The sequence below is a fragment of the Podarcis gaigeae genome, assembly GCF_964106915.1.
Source record: "Podarcis gaigeae genome assembly, chromosome: 6".
NCBI lineage: Eukaryota > Metazoa > Chordata > Lepidosauria > Squamata > Lacertidae > Podarcis > Podarcis gaigeae.
Window position 1 is genome coordinate 45962341 of NC_139682.1, and position 27245 is coordinate 45989585.

General features: G+C 43.6%; 2 protein-coding genes across 2 annotated transcripts in view; both read right to left on the bottom strand.

The window, feature by feature from the left end:
- ETV7 (ETS variant transcription factor 7) overlaps nt 1-27245 on the bottom strand; it is a 741840-nt gene that overhangs the window by 522851 nt on the left and 191744 nt on the right. The window lies entirely within an intron of this gene.
- Nucleotides 1-27245, bottom strand: part of ITPR3 (inositol 1,4,5-trisphosphate receptor type 3) — a 97347-nt gene that overhangs the window by 34848 nt on the left and 35254 nt on the right. The window contains exons 3-22 of the mRNA XM_083744902.1: nt 24338-24459; nt 19225-19311; nt 18169-18327; nt 16820-16918; nt 16187-16270; nt 15559-15705; nt 14555-14650; nt 12762-12806; nt 11508-11650; nt 10163-10262; nt 9187-9347; nt 8608-8749; nt 7518-7679; nt 7175-7347; nt 6081-6200; nt 4584-4766; nt 3487-3738; nt 2641-2785; nt 1007-1154; nt 52-248 (exon numbers count right to left, since the gene is read on the bottom strand). Coding sequence (XP_083601028.1) covers nt 52-248; nt 1007-1154; nt 2641-2785; nt 3487-3738; nt 4584-4766; nt 6081-6200; nt 7175-7347; nt 7518-7679; nt 8608-8749; nt 9187-9347; nt 10163-10262; nt 11508-11650; nt 12762-12806; nt 14555-14650; nt 15559-15705; nt 16187-16270; nt 16820-16918; nt 18169-18327; nt 19225-19311; nt 24338-24459 — 2765 coding nt within the window. The remainder of the gene's footprint in view (nt 1-51; nt 249-1006; nt 1155-2640; nt 2786-3486; nt 3739-4583; nt 4767-6080; nt 6201-7174; nt 7348-7517; nt 7680-8607; nt 8750-9186; nt 9348-10162; nt 10263-11507; nt 11651-12761; nt 12807-14554; nt 14651-15558; nt 15706-16186; nt 16271-16819; nt 16919-18168; nt 18328-19224; nt 19312-24337; nt 24460-27245) is intronic.

A 27245-nucleotide genomic window follows, 5' to 3' on the forward strand; every position in this document is an offset into this window, starting at 1 on the left:
GAGCAACTATTGGTGTCACATGGTCACAAGTTCTCAGGAATTTGCCCTAACCTGCAAAATCTCTAGAATTTTCAGCTTCGTTTCCATCACCACAATGTTTTCATTTTCTATGCTCCTTCCCCTATCCGCAGGTTCAGGAACTACCACGGCATTCATATTTGAGGGGCCAAAGATGGACTGCTTCCTGCTCAGCACCATAGTTGACATCATCTGGCCAACACCATGGATGGACCTCCGGACATTTTTCCCTGGAAGAGCAACCACAAAAATCATGATCAAAGCTGGTCCTACTTACATAGACATCTCGCAATGGCTATTTGCTGAGCTTTTGCTGGAGATCAGCAGAAAATGCACTTCCGCAAGCAAACCAAAGGAAAATACTATGAAACTGAAAAATATCTGGTCTGAGTCCTTGGCGGGTAAGCATAGCACATTTTTATTTCTGTGCTAATTTCAAGTTATTTCCCCTCATTATTCTGTCGACATCTTTATTTCTTCTGAACTGTCGTCCAGTGTATGAATATTCTGTGCAGGTCATTATATGATCCTTTCCAAATTACACCGCCAGTGATGAAGAGCGAGTCATGGTCATATCCATTAAGTGAATCAATGTGATGTACAAACCAAAAAAAAAAAAAAGAAATGTATAAGGTGAATTGTGGGGTTTTACTTTAACCATTTCTGGCCTATCAAGGTTCATGGAATGAATTATGCTTCTTCCGTAATTCGTAAAACAGAGATGGGGAATCTGGCCCTTCAGATGTTGTAGGACCACCAACTCCCTCCAGCCCCAGCCAGCATAGGCAATGGTTAGGGATGATGGGAGTTCAAGTTTAGCCACATCTGAGAGCCACACGTCTGTCCTACCTAAGACAAACAACCCTTGTCTAACACCATAGCCTTGCAGTGCTTTATTAGACTGCAGCATTTACAAATAGATGTTATTTTTAATTTAAATGATGGCATTCGCCCTTGGCTCAATAAGACAAAGACTCACTAGACATACCAGTCATATCATCATTGTACATGGCCTGCATCATCAGCTGAGGGTTCTGGACACAGTCTATGATGCCAAGAAGAGTTCGTGTCAAGCGCAGCAGCTCACTAAAGCTATAGAAGCCAAAGTAGATGAGATTGTGGGCAAGACTGACAACCTGGGGAGAGAGAGGTTTTATCAAACTAGTGAAGATGAAACACTCTAAACTTCAAAACGCTCTTGAAAAATGCCCCAAACTACCAATGAGGTCAATAAGAGCTGGTGGTGTCAAAAGCCATCCAGTGGCAATTTATTTTCCTGATAGTGCCACCTGACGGTGGCAGCAAAGAGAACTAGTTCTTCCTCGGTCTTGGGGCCAAATTACATGTGACATGAAAGAGCTTGTGGACCAGATCTCCCTGTGCCTTTTACTTTTGTTAAAAACAGCTACTTGAGCCCAAATCTGAATTCAGCTTGCAGCATTGGGGAAGGTAGATTATACGTTTTTGAAGCTGCTATTACCTGGGGGGGGGACATACAGGTATTCATTGTACCTGTATATTCCCCCCCCCCCCCCCCGGTTAATAACAACTTCACAAAAGGGGAATACAGTGGTACCTCGGGTTACGAACTTAATTCGTTTCAAAGGTCTGTTCTTAACCAAAACCATTCTTAACCTGAGGCGCGCTTTCGCTAATGGGGCCTCCCGCTGCCACCCCGCTGCCGCGTGATTTCTGTTCTCATCCTGGGGCAAAGTTCTCAACCCGAGGTACTACTTCCAGGTTAGCAGAGTTTGTAACCCAAAGTGCTTGTAACCCAAAGCGTTTGTAACCCGAGGTACCACTGTAACGTCATAGTGGGTAAATGGCATGAGAGGAAATTTTGTTTTGTTTTGTTTTAACTACCACTGGTGCCATGGAGGCTGTTTTTAGCAAAACTTTGAAAGATCTGACTGTGTCACATGGATTTTTCCCCCTTTATATTATGGCTCAAGCCATGAAAAAACCTTAAACCCAGTGCTGGAGGAAGTGGTATGTCTGGAGAGGTGGGGAGAGGAATCTGGAAAATGGGGCTTGGCTAATGGTGTTTAACGGCTTTTAAAAGACACTGATTTGACACACAACAAAACACTATGTGAATGGAAATACACCAAATCCCACAGAAGTGATACACATTGTTATTGACAAATTGTACCAGAACTGATTGTGTACCTAAAAACTCACATGCCCAGTTCATGAGGGCTGTGGGAAGGAGACAGTCACACACAGTTATATTATTTCAGTGTTATGTGAGATATTAAATAGTAGTAACAATATAGACTCAAAAGGAACCCAAAAACGCTTGTCTAAAATACAAGAAAGAACCCAATTTTTCAGCCTGCCATTATATGACAGGAAACAAAGGCAACCCCCAGATCCGCAAAATATAACCTGGATTTCTTCCCAGTGTAGACAGAACCTATGGAAAAACAGAAGATAGGACATCCAAGTGCAACTATTTTATTAATTTGTTTTCTTACATTTATATCCCATCTTTTTTCCATCACAGAATCCAAGGCAATGTACATGGGGTTCGCATCCAGGCACTGATCAGACCCAGAACTGCTTACATTCAGCAAGGTATGCCAGGGCCAAACTCCCAGAATATGGCAAAGGCAAACTCACCTCAAAAGTGAGCTTGTTCTTCTCTTCATTAGCAAAGGGCACTGCCTCACTGACAACATTGTTGAGATAGTCCTCCACAAACTCCATGGTGCTGGCAAACTTATTCTTTTTGTCATCCCTTGAGCTATTCACATTGGCATCATAGCTGCAAAGGAGATTGAATGAATGAATAAATAAATGAATGAATGAGGTACCTAATCTCCAACACAGATCAACTCTAGGCTTTCTGAATACATTGAATTACAGGTAATTTACGGGGAGGTTGAGTTTCTGGCCATTGCACATATAAGCAAACCTGCATAAAGCCAGTACCATCCCCCCTAGAAAATCATTTAAAAAAAACCCTAGAAAACCATTTAAAAACCCATTTTAAAAACTGCTGCAAACCCCTCAAGTCTCTCTGACCTCCTTCGATCACCCTCTCCAACTGCCTCTTCCACACCCAAACATTCTCACAAAGGTTGCTGGCCATTTTTTCCTGCTCTCCCACCCTCTTTTTCCCCATGCACACTATTTTCAAACCATTTCTTATTTCCCCCCTATGTACACCATTTTTGCATCATTTAAATAATAATAATAATAATAATAATAATAATAATAATAATAATAATAATTACTGCGACCAGTGATATGCACCTAGAACCTCCTTGATTAGAGTTATTCAACCTTGGTTTCCAAATGTTGCTGGACTACAAATCCCATCATCCCCTGCCAGCTTAGCCAATGGTTAGGGATGGTGGGAGTTGCAGTCCAACAACACCAGAGATCTAATGTTGAAGAACACTGTCCTAGTTGCTATGGTCCCCCCTCATACATGCATCCCCTTGTCCTCCAGATATTCCTTACTCTTTGATGGTGATGGCTGTAGGAATCTCAGTCCACAGACGTGCAAACTTCACGGGCATCACTTTCTCCTGTGGATCCCTATCCACATGTACATGCAGCATGAGATGACAGAAGGATGCCCGGAGGTCAAAGGGCAACATTTCATCCGCCATGCAGAGGAAGATGAGCTCCACTCCCAGTTGTTTGGAGATTTCCTTAATGGCCAAGTATTGCCTATCCATGCACATGCGGGCAAACAACTTCAGCTGGTATCTGTAAAGGGCAAAAGCCGGGGTGGAGAGGAGACAAAGAGTGAAAAGAGAAAAAGTCACGTAAGTATGAGCATGTGTGGAAAGTAAAAAAAGAAGAAGAAGAGCAGATTAATAATTAGTAAAGTCGAAGACTCTTCCAAGGCAGTTCACTTGGTCTTGTTTAACAAAAAGACTTGCAAATGCAAAAGTTTGAAACAAACATCAAAAGAATAAAACAGCAACATTTACTAAAAGTGATCATTCTGCAGTATTATAAACAGGAAGACTCCTATCCAATGCTTCTTTTTCTTTAAAAATGTTTAGAGGCACTCTCATTTTGACTCAAGAAAATAACCATTTTATAGTTCAAATCAGGAAAATTAAATACAGTAAATGGACAAAAGTACAAAGATTGACAAAATGTTTAGGGGTATGCCTACCTCTGAGTACCCCCAGGGGGGGAAGCACGGCTCCTACCCCACGCCACTAAAAGATTAACACTACACCATGACGCAGCCAATATGTATACAACAGAGGGGAAATCAAATTATGCCTACAAATGCCATCATCACAACACAGTGACTAAAATTCTATTTAAAAACAAACGTGCTAAGAAGACTGTTTTAGGATTGCTACTAAGGGCAGCCTTCCTCAACCTCGGCCCTCCAGATGTTTTGAGACAACAATTCCCATCATCCCTGACCACTGGTCCTGCTAGCTAGGGATCATGGGAGTTGTAGGCCAAAAACATTTGGAGAAGTGAGGTTGAGGAAGCCTGACTTAGGGTAACAGGCAATAATTGCTAAAGAGGAAAAGGGTGGGTCGAGGACCAGGCGGAACCAATACCAATGGAGAACCACTTGTTACCTATAGTAGCTCAAGACATTCTCGTCGTGGGCATTGCCTGCTCGTGCTTCCTGGGCCAGCTGCCGGATGCTCTTTTCATGGTTATCGTTGTTTCGGTCACTCCAAGTCAGCCATACCTCCTCCTCCGAAAATTCAATACTCAAGTACTCATGAGTCTGGGACATCTCCTTCACAGGTCTTAACCTGGAAGAGCAGAATGGGACACTGAACCAACTCATAAGATTACCACTTTACAGGTAGAATGGCAACGAAGAGGAAAAAAGGAACCCACCGAATGCCATTTAACCCCTAGGCCAGTTCAAAGCTGGTAAGGGACACCTCTCCACCCATAAGAACTTACGAAGAGTCTGCATCCTGTTCTCACAGTGGCAAACTAAATGACTTTGGGAAACCCGCAAAGAGGATCTGAATGCAACAGTGCTTGTGATTTCCAGCAACTGACATTACAGCTGGCAGACAATGATAGCCTGTCTCTCCCTCTTCCTGTCTTTCTATTAATCTGTCCATTATTTTTCTAATTTGCTTTCTGACTACAGAACGAGGCTCCAATAATGGCCACATTATGATGTAGTAATTTAATCTTCAGGATACACTGACTCCTTCAGAGAGGCTATAATATAATGCCTCCTCCGTAATCAGCACCATTTGTCTGTAATTCTCCTCATTCACGCTGGAGAAATAACTAAATCTGGAAGAAACTGTACTTTGTTGATTGTCCACTCACAGTACAGAGAAATGTTTTGGAAGGCAACCCTCAGACTTGAGTTGGACATAACATCATAACTCACAGTTGGAATTTGCCGAAATGAACTGTTTCTGAATTATTACAGGTTTGTATTGAACTGTGTCCTTTTTTACTGAATTGCTGGATTTTGCTTACTGAAATGCTCTTGTGTTTGTTTATATCATTAGACTGATGAAGTGTTGTTTTTATCTGTTATTGCTGTGTGTATTTGTTACTGTTGGCAGCCACTCAGAGCTCAACTTAGGGCACTTTCAGACTGTTACGATTTTCAGATAGGATTCAATGACATCTGGCAAATTCAGGCTGCAGAGTCAAAGTTAATTGGGCAACAAATCCACTTCCTCAAAGGATCAGACTTTTTGAAATAAGGAAAGTGATAGGGAGATGCACTAGAAAGTGTGGGATGAAGCTTCCTTTGATGCCACATCCTCTAACCTCCATGCAAACGAATCAGCATAAATGCTCAATAAACAGGTTTCCTGGAAGCTCCCTTTTGTGGTTGGAAAAGCAGCATACAAATATTAAATCAAGTATATAGTAAGATCAAAGATTAGAACTCTTCTCAATACCTTCTTCATTAACTTGTTTTACTCATTGATCCAAGGTACTCGGTTTTTTTATTTATATGGGGTGCTCTTCCCATTTTTAACTGATAATGGGCTGAAAGTGACCCTTCTCAGATAAGGTAATTTCTAAGCGGAAGACTAAGGCAACTCCAGTGTTCAAAGGAACAGGGCTCTCTAGATACTCACTCAGTTTGGATCAGGATGTCAGTGTTCTTGGGGTCCAGCACACACTTGCAGATCAGTTCCTGAGTGACGGGAATGGCCACATGGTTTGACACACACAAATCTGACAGATAGTCTAAAAACCTAGGAGACATAGGAGAGGTTTTATCATATCATCTTCCAAACAACCTACAAGGACTACCTTCCGCCCAGGTGTATCTGAGCTGCTTTTGGCTGGATTATGGACAGGAAATCAATCATCTTCCTGACCCCACAATGACACATAGCAATCAAACATCAAGAACGTCATTCTTAACATCATAGAAAGGGATACATAAAAGTAAATCCTGCTGCAAGGTTTTATATTTAAGGACAACCCGATGCATCTGTTATCTCAGCCATCAACACTCATTGTGTAAGTTTTTTTTCCACCTTGTCTGATTCAGACCATCCTTTTGAACAGTTTTCCTGTGCATTTACTGCCACAGTTCCTTCAACTCCTCCACCTACATGATTAACACAGCTACCCTCCAACAATCTGTTGCCAGCCTCACTATATCCACAGCACTTCAGTTCCCTTTAGTCAAACAAACCTAGGAGAGTGACTGGCTTGTGGTTTTTCACACTGACAAAAAGGGTAGAGTTCCCATACAGCAGGAGAAGGGAACCTTTTTCAGCCACGTTCTCTCGGGGGAACCTTTCCAAGGGTCCGCAGGGCAGTGATGGCAGAGGCAAAAGGGGAGCAAAAGGTGTGGGACCCTTTATATGGCAACCTTCAGAGGTTCTCACATATACCCACGCCCAAATCTCCAGCCTCCATCCAAGCATGCAAGAGGCATTGCCACAACATACAGCTGCCATAGAATGTACCACATGGAAGGAAAAAGTAAAAGCATTGGGAAATACATTTCCCTCCGTATTAGTACCCTGAACTGTATCTAGGATCACCAGCTAGCCAGAAAAGGCAGACTCATTTTTCAGTCTTTAGCAATAGCTTGATTTAGCAGCTAAAGCTCCATGGAGATAAATATTATCACCTGCTAACTGCTGCAGATTAAAAGGCCTGGTTCTAAAGTTGGCAGCTCTGGCTGCTTCCCTGCCAGTGGGGTGACACACACCTGGGTTCCCGGTTCTTTCGCACCAAGCTCACAAATGTCTCCACCTCCGTCTTGGTGATGTGTTTCTCAAGCAGCTTGCGGTTGTTGTGCAAGAGGGCAGTGATGGTGTCCTCGGCCAAGATGTCGTAGCCAATCTGGGACTGCATCATGCCAAACTGCTTGGCAATATGCTCCTGTGGGACGAGGACAACGCACCCGAGTTAGAACTGCAAGTCTTAATTCCTCACTGTCTGAATGCTTTGTTTCCCACATGCATCACCATTATGCCTAAAGGTCTCAGAAAAATAGAACCCCCAAGTTCTATCTCCCACAGACTTATGTCCTCATGTCGGTGAAGGCCTACCTGGTTCTTGCGATAGTCTTCCTGGGAGTGCCGCAACACCCTGTAGCAGAGACGGAACATGTACTGGTAGGGAGCATTCTTCTGGTCAGACAGCTCTTCCAGTCGTACGAGTGGGCCTTCCCCACCCTTGTCCTTGAATGGGGCCTTCAGGATCCCAAAGATCTACCCAATGGAAATGGAAGTTACCAAACTGAAAAGAACCTGCAGAACCAGTTCTGGAGAGTGGCCGTGGAGGACTTCTGTTAGGCCCCATGATGGCTGTGCTGTGGGGTCCCATTGGGTCCTATTCCATCCCCATGCTCTTTAACATCCATGGAAATGGACCAAGACTAGGAGATGGTGAGGAAGATACCTCATGATAATGGCTATCTTGCACCCGCCTCCGGCATGCTCCACCTTGGCCTCTGTGTCTTTATTAAGGACCTTTTTGATCCACTGGGCTACATTCCCTTCAGTTATTAGGGGTACATATACAAGGGAGTTAAAACATCTCACAGTTTACAGAGGCACTTCCAGAAAGGCGCTGTTCTAAAGTGGTCATTCCTCCCCTTCCCTCTTTAAACTGAGGCAACAGACAAAGTAGAATAAACTTTTCATTCTGAGGAATTCGTAATGGCAGGCTCCCTTCACCTTACTATGATTACCTAATCTAGGTCCAGGTGCGGAGAAAAAGGTTCCTGCCTGTTGCTCAAAAAAATACAAAATAATGTTGAAAATGGAGACTGAGCTCCTCTGATGCCCTATCACAGTGGAACAAGCAGTCAGAAGCTACAAGAAGGCAGTTGCTCCTCCAACTGTCAGGGACAAAGCTTCTAAAGCTAAGTTGCAACATTATAAAGCAAAGCTTTTCCTGTTGGAACAACTTGGAAGAATAACAAATTCCAGGATAACCACATACTCCAATGTTGGAGAAAGGTTGGAGAAAGGTGCAGGTACAGGACATGTCTGTACATGTTTACTCAGAAGTAAGGTGCTTTACTCCCTTGCAGCCTCAGAAAAGAATTGTGGCTGGAAGAGTAGTAAAAACATTCCACTTAATACCGCAATGATCTTGCCTCCATCTTAAGTCTTTCTCTCTAGACCCAATCACCTGTTTCAGAATGTTCTGCTCCCTCATGAGCTTCTGCCTCTCCCGGTTGGGCTTGGTAACAACGATATCCAAAACATTCTGCCCATTGTTGGGCACATCACTGACAAAGAAAACCAGGTCTTCCAGCAGTTGGATCACAAACCTGCCAGACAAGTTATAGTGAGTGTCAGCAATAAATGACCACCCCACTCTCTCAAACCAGGGCTGTTAACACCATACATACACACCCCACATATGAAGAACACAAGAAACCAAATCAACATAGATGTGAACTACGAACTTAATAATTTGCCTTGTTTCCTTACAATTCAAAGCTACACCAAATTCCACATCCAACATTTTCAAATTCTACAGCAAGAAACATCAAATTATGTGTTCAAGACAAATTATACAAATCAAAATAAAATGCTCAGGCTACGTCATGGACATGAAACTTTTTTCCCTGCAAAATGCAACCTGCTATTGGTTCTTCAAGTTGATAGACCTAAAACCACACATGTTGATTGCATCTGTCAGTGAATCCCATTCCACCATTGCCTTCCCATGCACAGTGAATCAAAATACTTGGGGTATTTTTACCTCCGGTCATTCTGGCTGAGGAATCCTTCATTCATCTTCTCCACTACATTGGCTAACATGTAGCTGGCATCATTGGCAAAGTCCAGATCACGGATTTCTGACACTGGCACGGAGACAATGGCAAATGCCTCTTTGTCCTCCTTGGTGGGGCATGTGCCAAGCTGAAAAAGAGAACCTGGTCATCCAATACGAAAGTTTGTTTTGTCCCCCAAATAAGCAAGTCTGCGCTTCTTGGCAATTTACACCTCCTAGAACAGGCATGGCCAAACTTGGCCCTCCAGCTGTTTTGGGACTACAATTCCCATTATCCCTGACCATGTTGGTCCAAGAGGCACATGCCATCCACCCCAGCCTTTCTTTTCAGTGCCAGATCAAAAAGTGCCCAGGACAAGTGAGTGTCTGATTTGGGTGAGAGACATAAGTTCTGGACTCTTTTTTTTGAGCAGGGGGAGGGGTTAGCCGATGAATCTGCTCATGGGTTGGTTTGTTTTTAAATCATTTTAATTCTTCTGATTCTTATGGTTGGTGTTGCATAGTGTGCCACTGTATTTTTATATGTATATATATTTCATTGTATTCCTTGTATTGTGAGCTACCTTGCATGTCCAATTTTTTTTAGAGAGAGGCAAGAAAGAAATGTCTTAATAAATAAAATCAAGCATGATGTTATACTGCCACAATAATATGACCAACCGATCCATCTAGCTCATAACTCTGTCTCTTAGCTGCAGTCAGTATTGGATGCTTCCAAGATAGCTCACAAGAAACAGAACTGTGGAACTGCCCATACAGGCTTCTAGCAGTCAGAAGCAGTAGCAGCCTTTGTGGTGGGACAGAGTCACAGGGCCACCTTCCTGATGCTAGCAGGGCTGGTGGAAATGCCAGATTGGTTCCTGTTGCAAGCTGGCACTCCCTTCACCAAAGACCAGTTCTCTGTTAATAGCAGAATCAGCCACTGGCCCAGAAATAAACTTACCATAAGGCGAATGGGTCGCTCTTCGTCCACATCAATGGGTACATTGGTACTTTGGATCCAAGTGTTGGTGCAGAGGTGACGCAGTCGGACATAGGAGTTCCTGAAATCACAAGAAGGTAAGAATGAAGAAGATATTTCTCTCCTTCTATTTCAAATTTCAAACACCTGCTGAGAACTTTTCTATTCTGCCAGGCTTTTAACTTAATACATCTTTCCATGATTATTAGTTGATGTTCTTTGTTTTTAAATTCGCATCTATTTTTATTATAGATATTATTGCAAACTGCTTTGATATTTTTAATGATATAGTAGTATATAAATACTGACTTAAATGAGACCGAAGCAGTTAAAGCCGTAAATTCCATTGATTTCAATGGGATTAACAGTTCCTCTCTGAACTGCACTCATTGGACTGACACCTTTTTGAACACTTTTGCTCTCCATCACACCCTGGGCTAGGAGAAGAGCCTCTTACTCTAACTATGTAATGGGGAGGAAAGCCCTTCCAAAAACCATGTGTCCTTCCTCCCCTTTGAAAAGCATTGCTTTTTCCTTCTGGCACAGAATCATTGTTAGGTTTTAGAGAGGAAACACGAAGGTGCCCTTCTTCCACTTTCCTGAGCTTCTCTACAACTTTACAACAATGGTGCTATGCCCCATTTTGGAAATGAGTGGTAGGCCACTAAAAACAGCTTCCTGGGCTGTGTGCCCAGACCATGGGCCACAGTCTCATCACTTCTGAATCCTATTTCATACTTGCATTTACTCTGTTGTGTGCATTCTCTGCCTGCTCCACTCCTGTTCTGCCTGGTGCGTAAGATTATGCCCCATGTAGAGAAAGTGGATAGAGAAACCTTTTCCTCCCTCTCTCATAATGCAAGAACTCAGAAGTTTCAGGACAGACAAAAAAAAGTACACAGCCCATAGCTGAACAATGAAATTCGCTCCCACAAGATGTAGACTGATGGTCACCAACCTCGATGGTTTTCAAAGAGAATGAGACAAATGCATGGTGATAAGGCTCTCTCAATGACTACCTGCAGGAGTGATGTTCTACCTCAACTAAGGCTGTATGCCTCTTAATACCAATTGCTGGGGATTACAAGTAGGAAGAATTCTGCTGCATTTAAGTCATGCTTGTGAACTTTCCATAGGCATTGAGTTGGCCCCTATGAAAACAAGATGCTGAATTAGCTGGGCCTTTGGTCTCATCCAGCAGGGACCTTCTTAATCTTTCTTTTCTTATGCCTCCTGTTTGCACACAGCAATGCCTTTCTCTCTGGATTATGTCCTATATCTCCATTCTGGCTTGGATTCTTTGGGCGTCCTGGATAAAGCAACTTACCGTGGCACAAAAGAGTCGGTCTTCTGCAATGTGGTGGGATCCAGTTCAAAGAGGGAAGCAATGTCATTGCCGTGAGGCACAGCCACCAGTCGATATTTGATCTTTTCCCCTGTGTATCTCCGACTGGAGCGACTTGTTCCGGCCTGTTCCAAAATAAGGTGTGTGGTTTTTTTCAGTTATGTGTGAGCAAAAACCACCAAAGTTCATGCACCAAAAATGGTCATGAACTTGCTATGGGATCTTCCGGCACCAACCTACAGCAAGCCAGTCCAGGTATGAAAATTTATTTAGTCAATTTTGTTTTTGTTATTGCAGTAATTGCTGCTGTTCTCTGTGTTGTGGTTTTTCTTGCAATTTCAGTGAACTGTTGATTATTTAGTCCTAATTTTAAAATTCCGCCATTTTTACATGCCCTTTCAATACACACACACGACCTAAAAGTCTAAAATAGAAGAATAAAGCAAACAAAATGTAGTTTTCGTATTCCACAGCTGCTGGGCATGAGTTTGGGATACAAAATTCTAAAGCAATTTAAGCCAGAGGAGAGGGAGAGAAGAGGAGGGTGGGAGAGAGAAAAATATTAATGACTGGCACCTGTCCAGGCCAATTCATTGTGGCATACACTGGCATAGAAATTTCATTGATAATGTCATAACCTGGGTACCCAGTTAGAGGCACTGAGGTAAGAGTGCTGTGAAAACTATTACTAAGAGGAATGCTTCATGCTCCCCATGGTTTTGTTTTTAGTATTGTTTTTAATGCTGTAACCCACCCACCTCAGGCCTCAGTGTGAAAGGTGGGTAATAAATAAATTGATAAAAATAAATTAATGATTTTATGAATGTAAGTTTTAAAAAGATTCAGGTAGGTAGCCGTGAGCTTTCGTGTACATGCACACTGTGTATCTGAAGAAGTGTGCATGCACACAAAAGTTCATACCAAGAACAAACTTAGTTGGTCTCTAACATGCTACCGGACAATTTTTATTTTATTTTTAATATAGTTTTAAAAAGGAAAGGGAACTTTTTAAAAGCCCAATCTAAAACGTTGCCTCCTACATACTGCTAAGCCCAGGCATAGGCAAACTCAGTCCTCCAGATGTTTTGGGACTACAACTCCCATCATCCCTGACCACTGGTCCTGTTAGCTAGGGATGATGGGAGTTGTAGTCCCAAAACATCTGGAGGGCCAAGTTTGCCTATGCCTGGCTAAGCCAAACTATCACAAGCAAGCCAAATGCAACAGACAACTTACCGTGGACTTTGGTTCTCCTGTGTCTCCTTTGTAACTGGGGTTTTCCTGGAAAGTTGAAGAAATAAAAATAGCATATTTTTTTATCCGTGATATGACACTAAAAGTCCAGAGGTGGAATAACACAGTTTATAATGCTACACATTCAGACACCTGTGCAGCTGCTTCAGCTGCTTTGGCCAGATCACCATACTATCCAAAGGCCCAAGGAAACAGGATTTGGACGAGAGATGTTTGAGTGAGCTGCAACCTGCCAGGCCACATTTTTTGGAGCTACTAAACACTGAGCATAATCCACTAAAAGGGAAAGCAGATATTGGCTCAAAGTGAACAAACAAAGAGAATCCTTCCTCTGTAGCCACTAATCAAGCCGAGAAAGGGAAACGGCTATAAAGTGATGAAAGGCTTCATAACAGAAGAGGCTGTACCAGTAGGCTTGAGTTGCTGGGAAGTGCCTGGCATGAGCAGCAGAGACCAGCAATAATATTGTTTATGGCCCTGGTCCATCACTGTAAGCAAGAAAGAGCTATGAGAGCAGCCTAGAGTCACCCAAGAACCATTTAGAACAGTGAAGGCAAGATCAGTTCAAAGAAGACGGCTCCCCTTAAGCTGTTTTCATATAAAGAGTGGCTTCAGCACAGCAAACCTCACAATGCACCATAACTTCCTTACTGACAGAGGAATTTGAGCAAGGAGGAAATAGGAGCGTGGACCCCGCTTTGGAGTACAGTCACACACTCCTACTTCTGAATGGCTGTTCGTGTAAACAGCATCAGAGAAGAGTCTGCAGAGTCTCTGTCCACCATAAGAAAAATGGCAGGCCCCTCTACAGAGAGTGCAGGAGAGCCCTGGGGTATTCTCCATAGGATGTCACTTATATGGAACATATACTGTTAAGAATGCATTCACTTAAGAAGTACAGCATAGTCAGATGACAGGAGTACCTAGTTCAATTTGCATGTGCTTATATGAAAGCACGAACTAAAATCTGCCTAGTTTGTGATCAGGAAAATATGAAGTACACTCTGCAGAATTTGGGTGCAATGCTAACTCCCCACCCAGTACAGTGGTATCTCGGGTTACATACGCTTCAGGTTACAGACTCTGCTAACCCAGAAATAGTACCTCGGGTTAAGAACTTTGCTTCAGGATGAGAACAGCAGCAGTGGGAGGCCCCATTAGCTAAAGTGGTGCTTCAGGTTAAGAACAGTTTCAGGTTAAGAACAGACCTCTGGAACGAATTAAGTACTTAACCCAAGGTACCACTGTACAACACTGTTTTATGACGTGGCAGAACAATCACCACGTCGGCAACCCTACATTCACAGCAACCAGGGCAAAAGATGGGGGTGAGGTAGGCAGGTCTGGCATGAGCCTGGATCTGGCCTGGCAATTAGGCCTGGATAACAAGGAAGCAAGTACAGGTCACTGGGCAGCATTGTGGACACCAGGTAATTGACAGGTGAGAGTCCTTACCCACCAGTCAAACTTAGCCTGCAGGAGCGGGGAGATGTGCAGAGGAGATAGTGATGCAGCCTGCAATTCTGGAATGTTATAATGCTTTAGGGTTTGTGACACTTTGCTAAAGAAAGAGGAAAGGCCAACTGATACTATATCAAAAGGCATGGCTCTAGAGTTCGCCCTAAATGGAGCCAATAAGATGACTCATCCTAACATATTGCCAAGTTTTAGCTTGAAGTTCAGCTTTAACGTAGTGCTGATTAGTGGAGGGAACCCAAACCACAACCTACTAGAGCCTACACAGAACCTGCTAGAGTCTACTCAGTTCCTCTCACCTCTGCTGCCAAATAGTTCCCCGTGGCAAGGTGCTTGAAGCGGTATAAGCCATTCCAGTGCCCAGCTCCACCACGGCAGGGATCATGATGGACCACCTGGAAAGCAAAATCGGTGTGTCGTAAGTCGCAGGTCTGATACTTGCCTTTTTGCAAGTGCTGGCCAAAGCACAGGAATGCTTCAATCCTCTGGCTCTTCAAGGCCACCTGGCTACCTGAGCTGTCCATGCCACTTGACTAAAGCATTAGTCACCAATGCTGCACAGAAGCCCTCCTTGTGATTGGCTCTGGTCATGGAATTTATAGATTTAAACAAAGGACACATCAACATTTGGTAACACCTTCAGATTTATTTTGCTGAGAAGCGAAGCAAGAGCCTTTCTCTTCTTTGAGATGCTTTTAAAATGTTAGGCAAACTCTGACAATGAGTAATAACAAAGCATTATCTGATGACACTATTGTTATACATTTACTCAGAATACACTCTTCTTTTCTAGCCTTGCTTTGGCTCTTGTGATGAGGCTATTCTTTGTCACCAAAGAGGCATCAATAGCAAGGAGACCCGGTCTCTTTAGCTCCCCGAAGGCTTCAGTAGGAGTTATGTGCCATCTCCTGGTGTGCAGAGTAATCCAATAGGAATCTTTAGACCACTTTATTTTAGCTAATAATTCGAAACTTGAAAAATTTCACATTATCCCAGTGCTTAATTTCTAAAAATTCTTTGTTCCAAGGTTGGTCTAAAGCTTTGAAAGTAAATGCCAAGGCTAAGCCCGTGTGAGCACAATTAATCCCTCATTGTCACTATTTAAAACAACCCAGAATGCAATGCTGTCTCCCAAGGACATTCCTGTTGTTGATCATCAGGGAGACACAAAACTGGGACACCAAAACACATAGACCTGCCATGTAAGCTAAGGTAATAATGCATTCAGATTAAATAAACAATATAAGGAAAGGGAAAGGGAACTTTCTGCAAGCAAAAACCTGCAAATAGGCCTGGCACTCACCTCAACTTCCCAGAGTGCATTAGAGCTTGTGGCTGATGTGGCTGATTGCCGCAAGGTAGTTCGAAGAAATACATGCAGCTTGGCTTTGTATTCATCACAGGTGAGAAATTTCTCCTGCTCTGCATGGAACAACCTGACCACGTCCCCCTGTCAGTCAAATACAGAAAAGATATGCAAAAATAGTCCCTTGCTGTCTAGGGAAACCGCAACGCAAGGGAATAACAGTACACTCCGAAAGTAACACTAAAGCATGGTTTGGAGCTCTGTGGATGAGCTTCAACAAGGACAAGTAAAACATCAAGCTTGAACACTTCCCGCTTCCTTCTCCTCCTCCCACAAGATTAGGAGGAATACTGCCAAGCCGAGTGTCCCTTTCAAACAATTTCCAGTTACCATTATGTGCAAACCAGGTTTCCTGGTTCAAAACAATGATAAGTTAAACCAACCAGCTTCATGGCCTATGGTTTGAAATTAGCTTGTTTAGTGACAAACCATATTTTGTTTTAAACCAGGAGCCCTGCTACATATGTAGCAAACACTAAAGCAAGGTTCTTTGAAAGCCAAGCTAAACTCAGCAGATGTCCTCAGCAGAGCGACTCAAGGCTGACGGACACACGCTCATTATTACCCCTTTAAGCACTTCTTCCATGTGGTCCCGGAACTGCATAAACAAGTTGATCTTCCAGCTGGTGTTGCAATTGACAGAATTCACCTAGGAAAACAATAAGCTATTAGAATATCCACATGCTACACACGACTAAGATAAAAGGTAAAAGACCCCTGGATGGTTAAGTCCAATCAAAGACGACTAGGGGGTTGCAGCACTCATCTCACTTTCAGTGTGAGGAAGCCAGCGTTCGTCCACAAACAGCTTTCCAGATCGTGTGGCCAGCATGACTAAACTGCTTCTGGTGCAATGGAACACCATGACGGAAACCAGAGCACACAGAAACGCCGTTTACCTTCCCACCTATTTATCTACTTGCACTGGCATGCTTTTGAACTGCTAGGTTGGCAGGAGCTGGGACAGAGCAACGGGAGCTCACTTCATCGCAGGGATTCAAACCGCCAACCTTCTGATCAGCAAACCCAAGGGGCTCAGTGGTTTAGACCACAGCACCACCTGCACCCGTTACACACAACTAGCCCCAAATTAAGTCCTGTAAGCAGGGGGGGTGGAATCTAAAATAGCAATCTAGCTCAGACCACTGTCATTAACATCCCATATTCACACCACTTCCCTTCTCCCAATTCCTGGTACCTCTTTGCATCCTGGGTTATCAGCGAGTTCATAGTTGCTGGCATGTAGTGGCTGCCCAGCATTCACAGGATTCAGAATCACTTTGTCTCCAACAACTACCTGAGGAAGGATGTCATAATAGTTAGGACAGCAGTTCCAAAGCTTCCCCCCACCTGGACCACTTAAATGTTGCTGAGGACCTTGGCAGATCACTTAATGATTCTTTCCTGCCTGCTGTAACGCGCTGGGTTAGATGCTGTAGGGTTTTTAATTGTATTTTTAGCACTTCTTTGATGTCTTATATTGTATGAAGGTTACTGTCTTACAATTGGAACGCTGTAGAATTCAACATGCAAGTGTTCTTCAGACACACCATGGACAACCTGAATGAAGCAGACCACTGGTGGTCTGTGGACCACAGTCTGAGAACCTCAGGGTTAGTGAGCGCTGAAGTATGGAAGGTCCCCTAAAATATCTCCAGTGAACATGAATGGCAATTGAGGAACTGGCAGCACAAGTCTATGCATGTCTACTCAAAGATAAGTCCCAAGGAGCACAATGAGGCTTACTTCCAGGTAACTAAGTGTAAGATTGCAGCCAACAAATCCCACATTTCCTGCCAAATGTTTAGTTATCTGTTTGAATTGCAAATACATTTCCAATGGCGGGGGGGGGGGGGGGGGAGCTGATTCGCATATGCATGCATATCACCCATTAGCTCTTAAGCCAATACCTTACCATTCAATTACTTGCAACAATGTGAACCGCCTCTATCAAAAAGCACTTTGTGCGAGCTGATATGAAAACTCAGTCTGCAGCTGTTGCCACGCACACATAAATCATCATTTGACACTGCAACCACTGAGTAATAAAGAAGCATCTGTGAACTTGGCCCGATTATGTACTCCTTTCCATGACACAGTACCCCCAAATCAATCTCTCCTTTAATAAATTTCAGGACAGAAAATGTGCAAATGTCTTTCCGGGAAATTAGGTTTGGGGCTGAGAATCCACCCTGGGAGCTCAGTCGCCAAATTCCTTGCATGTTTCAAGTCAAGTTGCTGCCCCTCTCAGATATTTCTCCTCCTTAAAAGTAGCACCTGCTCCACCGGGAAGTTGACAATCCTAAAACAATCTCAGCTTGTAAAGCCTTTGGAGATCTATAGCTTACAGCAGGGATAGCGAACAAGGTGACCTCTAGATGTTGTTGGACTACCAACTCCCATCAACCCAAGAAAACATGGCCACGGATAGGGATGATGGGAGTTGTAGTCCAGCCACATCTCGGGGGCATCACATGGCCTAAAGCTTATAGCAGTATTACTGGGAAGAGTCACATATTATTTTCTGCCTCCACATAACACACTCACGTTATCTCCATTGCTCCTCAGTTTCCAGAAGGGTTGAATGAAGAGCCAGGAGCCTTCATTGCCTGTGGCATCGAGGGTCACCCTCATGGCATTCTTCTCCAATAAGGCAGGGAGGCGCTTGTTAACGGTCAGGTATTTATTACTCTTCATGTGGAGAAGCTGGAAAACCAATCATGAAGCAGACCAGTTTCTACCTGGAACCTTGTGCGGTACTCAGTTACACAGAGCGCTTGAGAAAAACTTAGGCCACACTCACAACATATGTTAAAAGCACTATGATAACACTTTAACTCATCATGGCTCCCCCCTACCCAATAATTCTGGGAGCTGTAGTTCATTAAGGGTGCTGAGAGTTGATAGGAGACCCCTACACCCCTCCCAGAACTACAATCCCAGACTGGCTTAACAATCAATCGCTCTTCCCGGGGAACTCAGAACAAAAATGTAGGATCAGAAATATAAGAGCCCTGCTGAATCAGACCACTCCAATTCTGCTTCCCGCAGTAGGCAACCCAATGCAATGGGAAGTCCAAAGGCAGGAGATGAGGGCAATTGCTCTCTCTCTCACTGTTGTTGTTCACCAATAAATAAAATAGTATTCAGAGGAATGCCGCCTCATAACCAGCCATCATATCTAGTAGCCATTGATAGCCTTACCCTCTAGGAAGTAATCTAATCTCTTTCCCAAGCCTTCTAAATTGGTGGTCTTAACCACATATTGTGGAAGTGAATGCCATCATTTCACTATGCACTGTGTGAGGGATTTTTTTCTCTTTCTTTCTTTCTTTCTTTCTTTCTTTCTTTCTTTCTTTCTTTCCTGACTCTCCCAAGATTCAGCTTCCTTGGGTAGCCTATGAGACTGGGAGAAAAACCTCTCTCTGTCCACATTTTCCCACATGCTTTTCCATATCCCTCCTCAATCACCGTTTTTCTCTAAACCTTTCTTTTCCTCATAGGCCAGTTGCTCTGCCCGCCCCACCTCCCAACAGCTTTGGGTTGCCTTTCCTTCACCTTTTCCAGCACTCAGAAGTGGAGGAGAAAGACAGCCTTCCATACCTGTATGACGCTTCCATACTTCACCACATCCCCATGCACCTTCTTATTCTCAGTTTCGTTCTGCTTCTGCTCCATCTGTGCAGCATGCTGTACGGAAACACAGACCATAGCAGAATGAATCCAAACCAGGAATGACAAAAAGAATGAAGGGAATACTTCAAATCTAGAGTCAGAGCAAGAGGCCAGAGCAAGAGGCAGGTGAACAAGCAGGCAGCTTGCAGTGATGAAGAGGAAGAGCAGGACCAGGGGGCTCTTTTCAGTGGGATGTAAGCCTCAGGCAGATGCCCATCCATGCCAACCCTTCACACCAGCTCTGCTGTCCATGACAACTGCACTCTTCATCCTGTGTGATAGCTTCATGCCACTTTGCATACAACTGAACTGTTGAAATGAAATCAGTTCAGGGGAAATGTTCGAGGAAACTTCCCTTCAGCCTGTTAAGCTCTTTGCTACTTCTCAGCTCACTTCAGGATGATTGGGGATATAACTGTAAGGACATTGCTGGTCAGATGAGTATCTGATAAAGGAGCAGTGAGGGTGGATTTCTGAGGTTGCCCTGCAGGAAAGAGAATTGCTTGTGCAGTGCAAGAGAACAGCCATTAGCCATGAGTCAACCACTTCAAGCCATGGAATAAAACCATCTTCCAAGTAGGTGGTGCCCTGACCACAAATCCACCTTGGCAGAGGCTGGCTCTTCTCGGATGCTTCACTGGCAATCCAAAGCCCTCAGAAACGCTGCTGCACTTTTTATTTAATTAAACCCTAATCTCTCCAAAACACAGGATTAATATTTGACTCGGTTTCCAGTCTGGTAGCAAAGGGGAGGAAAGCAGAGCACACACAGTTTGGGACAAGCCTGCTGCTCAGGAGAAATACCAGCAGCAAAAGGAACTGAAAGAAAAATAAGCAAATAACCCCCTGAGGCTCCTGGGCTGGGTCAGAGTACAGGAAATATGGGATGGAGCAGATAGTGAAACGGATCTAGGTATGCAAGGCAAAGAAAAGTGTGCCTGACTGAACCTTCTGATCCTAGGAAGAAATCAGAAACAACAGCAAATGAAGGCACCATTTTGAATTCTCTCTGTGCTTCAGTGGAGTCCTTGCTCTTCCTGTAGCCCATAAAGGTTAAACTGGCACAATGGGCTGTATTCAGGGCTGTGCATATTCTCAATTCCACATAAGGGTAGAATTAGATACTAGATGCAAAATTCAGTTTTGTGAGACATCTTGCTTGCTTGCTTTTAAAAAATATATATTATTGATACTTATTCGGAGATATACAAAAATACATACCAATCACAAACTATCTTTTTTATAATATACTAATATAAAACAGCTACTTACCGGTAGTCTAAAATAGAACAAAGGAAGAAAAAAGAAAAGTCAAGAAAAGGGGAAACCTAACGAAAGAGGAGAGGAGAGAGAGGCATCTCCATTCTTACTAGTTTGCTTGCTTTTTGAATGCAAGTTTTTAGCCTTAACAGTAGTAAAAAAAATATTTGGAAGCACGTCTTGTAGTCTCAGAAACTAAAAACGTGACAGATTACCGTATTTTTCGCTCTATAAGACGCACCAGACCATAAGACGCACCTAGTTTTTGGAGGAGGAAAACAAGAAAAAAAATATTCTGAATCCCAGAAGCCAGAACAACAAGAGGGATCACTGTGCAGCGAAAGCAGTGATCCCTCTTGCTGTTCTGGCTTCTGGGATTGCTGCACAGCCTGCATTCGCTCCATAAGACGCTCACAACATTTCCCCTTACTTTTTAGGAGGGAAAAAGTGAGTCTTATAGAGCAAAAAATACGGTATTTCCACTGTTTGCGGAGAGAACTCAGTGACCTGCAGCTTCTTTCTCTACACCATGACTGGAGAAAGTATAGTACAGCCTAGTTTGCATGTAACAGAAGTCAGAGTTAAAACCAACTATGGCTTGCCAGGAACAATGAAGTGCCACAGCACAGGTGCAAATTGAACCCATCCACCCATCTCCACTCCAAACAAAAAAACAACAGGAGCTCCTGGCTAGCATTATTGGAAGCCAGCCCTTAGCATCTGCCTAGGGTAGAGCTTTTAAAAAGACACAATTATATATTTGAACCAATAGGGCTATTTTCAGTTCCATTTCAATCTGGCTTCCAGCCTGAATTCTGTGTCCAGATTGAATTTGTGTCTGAATTTTACTCTGCATCCAATGCAGTCTGGGAAGTGGTGTACGTACAATGTCAGCTACAATCTAGATCTGTCCTGTTGTTTCTTAGGAATTACAGTGTTTTGATGAGTTTTTCCCCAAGCCAGCTTCGCTCCAAATTGAGAATAAGAATGACCTTAGCTGCATTTTAAGCTTAAAATGTGTACACAGTTTGGAACAGCTTTTGGTTTCCTTTGCTGCTTGATTACCTTTGCTGGAAGCAAGATGGGGGAGTGTGACCTGGTTCCTCAACCTGGCAGATTTCGTTACCATGGGTCATGGTGTCCTTTTACATCAGCTCCAAGGGTTGGACATATGGGAACTCTGCATTGCCATGGTTCCTAGAGCCCTGGAGAGCCCTTCCCAGAGTTGGGTCAGCAAAGCAGAGGACTCAAAAATCTCTTTCAGTGGCACAGTTTCCCCACTCTCCATTCATTCAATCAACAATCTGATCAATCAACCATTCATTGGGCATGCGCCTAAGGTTATGATCATGTAAGTAAATTATGCTTAAGTGGTAGACCCACCTTAAATAACTTTACTGGTTCTTAGACAGAGCACAGCTGGAGGAATAACCTTTGTGGCAAGGAATCACAAATCAACAAGTAAGCAGGTAAGGGATCCCATTTTCAGCAGGCTAGGCTAGGAGTGGAGCTTGAACTGAGCAAGCACAGCGCATAGGGGAACCCGCAGCCCACATGGGAACCGATCTTCCCATGTGGAAGCCTGCAAACCACATGGTAAAGGAGGAGGATTTTGTGCATGTTATTTCTAAAAAAACCTCACCCACCGAAAAACCTGCGCCCACAATAAAATCTCGTTAATCTCTCGTCTTAATTTTGCAATGACCGGTATTGCATGTTAAGATTATTTGTTACTTTAGCATTTTATCTGCTCCTGATCTGTAGCTGTATTTGTTGTTTTAGTGATTGTTGTATACCTCGCCTTGAAATGGTTGGGCAGAGAGCAGGATATAAATATTTTCCAAAATAAATAAATTAGCAAACAATGGCATAACCAGCAGGGATCAGGAAATAGCCAAGGATTGAATAAAAGCAGCCTCTATCTCTATCCCACCTACCACACCAGCCAAAAAATTCAAAGAGCCTTCATAAATAATAATTTTTTTAAAAAAGTCTTCTAAGGCTCAGAAGGGAGTTGGTCAGCTAAGGTGTTCCATATGAAAGGCCCAAAAGGGGGAAGCTCTAAAGGATGTTGCTGTTCCTGCCTGAACATCAGATAACAAGGGCTCAGAACGCAGGGTCTCACCTAGGCTCAACATGGGAAGGAGGACAGGAATTCCTTCTGGTCTCCCTAATGGACCATAACAGAGTCAATCAGGATGCTTAAAGATGAGTTACTATTTCACCAAAGCCACCAAAATGAATTAGACTGCAACCCAATACACAGTTTAATGGGATTTGTGTACTGAACTCATTGAGACTTGATACTGAGTACACACATGCAAAACTTTGCTGCAAGGCTGGCTCTGATGGTGCCATTCAACTTCAAATATTTGGGAGAATTGCCCCAGCAAAATTCAGATTGTTCTAAAAAAAAAAAGTGAGACTGGATTTCCTTTCTTTCTGTTTCTATTTTAGAAAATCATTTCCTCTGATTGAAATACAGTTATAAGCCTAACCTGGTCAGTGGGGGAGGGGGGCAAAGGATGTCCTTGAAAAATGAAAACAGGCCTCATTTTTTAAAAGTTGTCTGCAACAAGGCTGCATTGTAGCCTCAAAACACACAAGCACTTTTGAAGAATCAGGAATGTTGGAGCTGGTTTTTCTGCCTCTGTTTTAAATCTTTTTTTTTCTGTTGTGGGTTATTTTGTTTGGGTGTTGGACTAGCATTTTTGCTTTGCTCTTTTTATTTATTGTTTTGCTGGGGACACTCCTCAGAAATTGTGGCTGAGCGGCAGCATATCAATGCATTACATAAATGCCTTAGCTGGGAGAGGTGAGGAACAATGGAGCCAAGCTATGCCTCTCCTTGCACAGAAAATCTACTTCCATTATATTTCAAATATTAATTTACTCATTTGTCTCCATGTAGGCTAACCACAATTGTTGATGGTGTGAATCACTCTTAGAATCTCATTACACAAGGTGCGGGGGGGGGGAGGCACTGGATGTGATCCAGGGAACCAGAAGAACAGCTGGGTCTCATTATACGGGGGGGGGGGGTAAAATAAGGCAGTGCAAATACAAGCCCTTCTATAGTCAGGCCAGTGTGCATTTCCCAGCTGCACAATGCACACATGCAAGAATGGTTCTGAGCACAGAATTCAGCATCCTGAGAATCTCAGCTTTCTTTCTTTTTTAAAGAAAGTTTTTATGCCATAAAGCAGTGAAGATAAATTTGGAGGATTGCTACTATTATTATTTTTACTACTATTATTTTTTTCTTCCCAGGGTGGGTTACAGCAATTTAAAAACACAATATAAAAAACAATTTACTATCACAAGAAAAGAGGGTATCTCATTCATATATATATATATATATATACACACACACACACACACACACACACACACAAACACAAAGAGAGAGAGAGAGAGAGACCAGGATATGATAAAAGTTGCTAAATGAACCTCTGCGGCAAGGGAATTCCACAACTTGGGCTTTGCCACAGAGAATCCCTTACCACTGAGCTTCTGAGGGTGGCAGAAAAACCAAGAGGGTCCCCTCTTGAGTTGGCTCTGTCTGTCATTGGTTCTGGCACCCCCTACTGTTGGTCTGCCTGCCTTCCACCCTACCAATTCCAGGGGGGGCAGCAGCCACCACTGCACTTCCTGCCCAGCAAGGGTGATGCTGAGGGTAGACAATACAGCAAGGTCTCAAGCAGGAAGCAATGGAAAGGTCCTCCAGCCTTGCCAGATCAGAAAGAAATGTGGTTAATACGTTTTTTGGAGCTTGTCATACCTGAAGTTTCTGTAGCAGTACCACATCGGCTATTTTGTCCTTGTCCTGTTTGGTTTGTTTGGCTTTCCAGTATTGTTTCTGGGCGGAGTAGCGGTTCATGGGACATACTCTAAAGAGGCAATCTGTAACGAGAAGAAGTTAGTGTTAAGTTGTGGGTGAACATATCAGACGACACAGCGATTCTTCAAACAGCTCTTGTTTATTCACAGGCCAGAACAGAACAGAACTGAACTGAAGGGTTCAGCCAGCCTGCTTATATAGAGCGCCACTAGAATGCAACAGTAACCATTTTCTGTAACTATCCAATCACTGAACGTCACTTTCGATCCCTTATTTGCATTTGTGGACCTGAGTGAAAACTATCTACAGTATCCCCCTGCTGGCCCAGGGTGAGAACTTCAGTACATAACAGTTAGCAACCGTTAGCATGCTAAAACCACAATTCATAAGAACATAAGATGAGCCTGTTAGATCAGACCTATGGCCCATCTAGCACATCCTGTTCTCACAGTGGCCAACCAATTGCCTGTGGGAAGCCTGAAAGCATTACATTCTTCTAACGCTCACCACTGATTATTAAGAGCTGCTGCTCACCAAATTATTCTCTTTCTACTAACGTTAACTTTCAGGTTAAATACGATGTAAATGTTACATATCTGAGAAGTCTGGAAAAGACAAGACTCTTAGCTGTGGGAGTCCACCTTCCCTTGTGTCAATGCTAGTGTCTAAGAGCGATGTGATAATGCAAATCCTTCTACACCTTTTAGATGCTAGAAAAAGAGAGCCGTTTTTCATTATCGCCATCTCTCCTGTAGCTCTCAAATGCTAGGAAAAGAGATTCTCATACATCTTTTAGGAAGCAATAGCAATTCCTGCAAATGTAATGGCATGTACAGCTTTTAGGCGAGGAAGGAAAAGTTCTATTAAGCAGTAAGAATAATTCTTCTTCACATTTGACCCTGAACAAAATGCATTATCAAAATAAAGGAGGGTTGAGAAAGAATTAAAATCAGACTTGCAATGTGTGAGTGCCATTCTCAGGGGCATTGGGGGCAGAGGGAAGAGTTGCACTGTGACCATTTTTAAAAAGGGGGAACCTTGTATTTAAAGGTAGATTTACCCTAGAAAGTTCTTTAAATTCCCCTGCTTTAAGATTAATCCAATCCTTGAGTGATATTTTTGCCCCACCCTGGCAAAACATGTGAAAATTGCTTTGAAAATTGGCCTAGCAGTGATTTCCATTGTTTGTTAGAAAGACAGTCCCAGGTGGATGGAACCAAAGTCCTTGATGGCTCTTAATTGCTCCTAAAATAGCACCACAGAAACTTCAGACACTAGAAGAAAATAATTTCCATTCTTGGATCCCGTCCCAAGTTGCTGGCAAACCTGCTGTCAGTTATTCATCAGAGAGTGATGAATAAGCAGGCGCAAAACATTATTCTCACCAGTTCTGGAAGGAAGCCATTTTGGGTTGTCTCATTCCACACGGCTGCTTCTGCTATTGGCAAGTCCCACACCAAGGACACCTCACCTCCCATGCCAGGGGAATTCCTTAGCACAAGGTTAATGTATGTGGTGACCCCCTTTCCCCCTCCCCCAGTTTTGCTGGACTCCCAACTCTCATTGTCCCCACACAGCATGGCTAACCATCAGGGATGCTGGGAGCTGCAATCCAATAGTATCTAGAGAACATCATATTGGAAACTCCCCACTTTAGCAGGTTGTGTCCCCTCCTCATGAATTAGGACCAGTTTCTCACAAACAGCAGACTGAGTGGTCAACCTCTGCCTGGTCTGTACTGTTCTACTGCTGGTAGGTGCTCATAGATGGACAAATGCCCAGATTTCCATATTCACACATAGACACACCTCACACACAAATGCTTGTACATAGAAAACTAGAGGGAGCTTCACACAAAACAACCTCTCATGAACTGAACAAGTGTGTGAAGGGACTGTGGGTCCTTACTGTCTCTCAGTACAAAAACTGATGTGCCCCAATGCATCAGTTGCCTGAGCTGGAGATTAATGGTACAATTTCTAGTTTTTCATACATTTTCTTCTCCAGGTAACAAGCTGGGAGCGCATATATCGTTGCTATTGTCGATTTGACTTCTGAGGAAGGCCAGACAAGAGTAAGGGCTGCTTCAAAAAGTTTCAAAATTCCTACCTGGAAATCAACCCTGCACACTCACCAAAGACCATCACTTAAATAAAGAAGGGTTAACCCAGAGAATAAATGGAGCTTGAGGGTACAGCAATGCACTGGCATCACCAGGGATACAGCAAAAGGAATGGATGTAGCTGAGTGGTAGAGCATCTGCTCTGTGTGCAGGTCTCTAGTTCAATCCCTGCCATCTCTGGGTAGGACTGGTAAAGGTAGGTAAAGGGACTCCTAACCATTAGGTCCAGTCGTGGCCGACTCTGGGGTTGCAGTGCTCATCTCACTTTATTGGCCGAGGGAGCCGGTATACAGCTTCCGGGTCATGTGGCCAGCATGACTAAGCCCCTTCTGGTGAACCAGAGCAGCGCACAGAAATGCCGTTTACCTTCCTGCCAGAGCGGTACCTATTGATCTACTTGCACTTGATGTGCTTTCAAACTGCTAGGTTGGCAGGAGCAGGGACCGAGCAATGGGAGCTCACCCCGTCGTGGGGATTTGAACCGCCGACCTTCTGATCGGCAAGTCCTAGGCTCTGTGGTTTAACCCACAGCGCCACCTGCGTCCCTGGGTAGGACTGGTAAAGAACCCTAACTCAAAACCTGGCAAGCCACCGGCAGTCAGTGTAGACAATGCATCCCACATCATTTAGTGCAGGGTCGTCGTCGTCGTCCCCGACTCCTTGCCTCTGCCATTATCACCAAAGGAATATGCATGTGCTTGCAAGTGAGTCGTGTCAAGGTTAAAC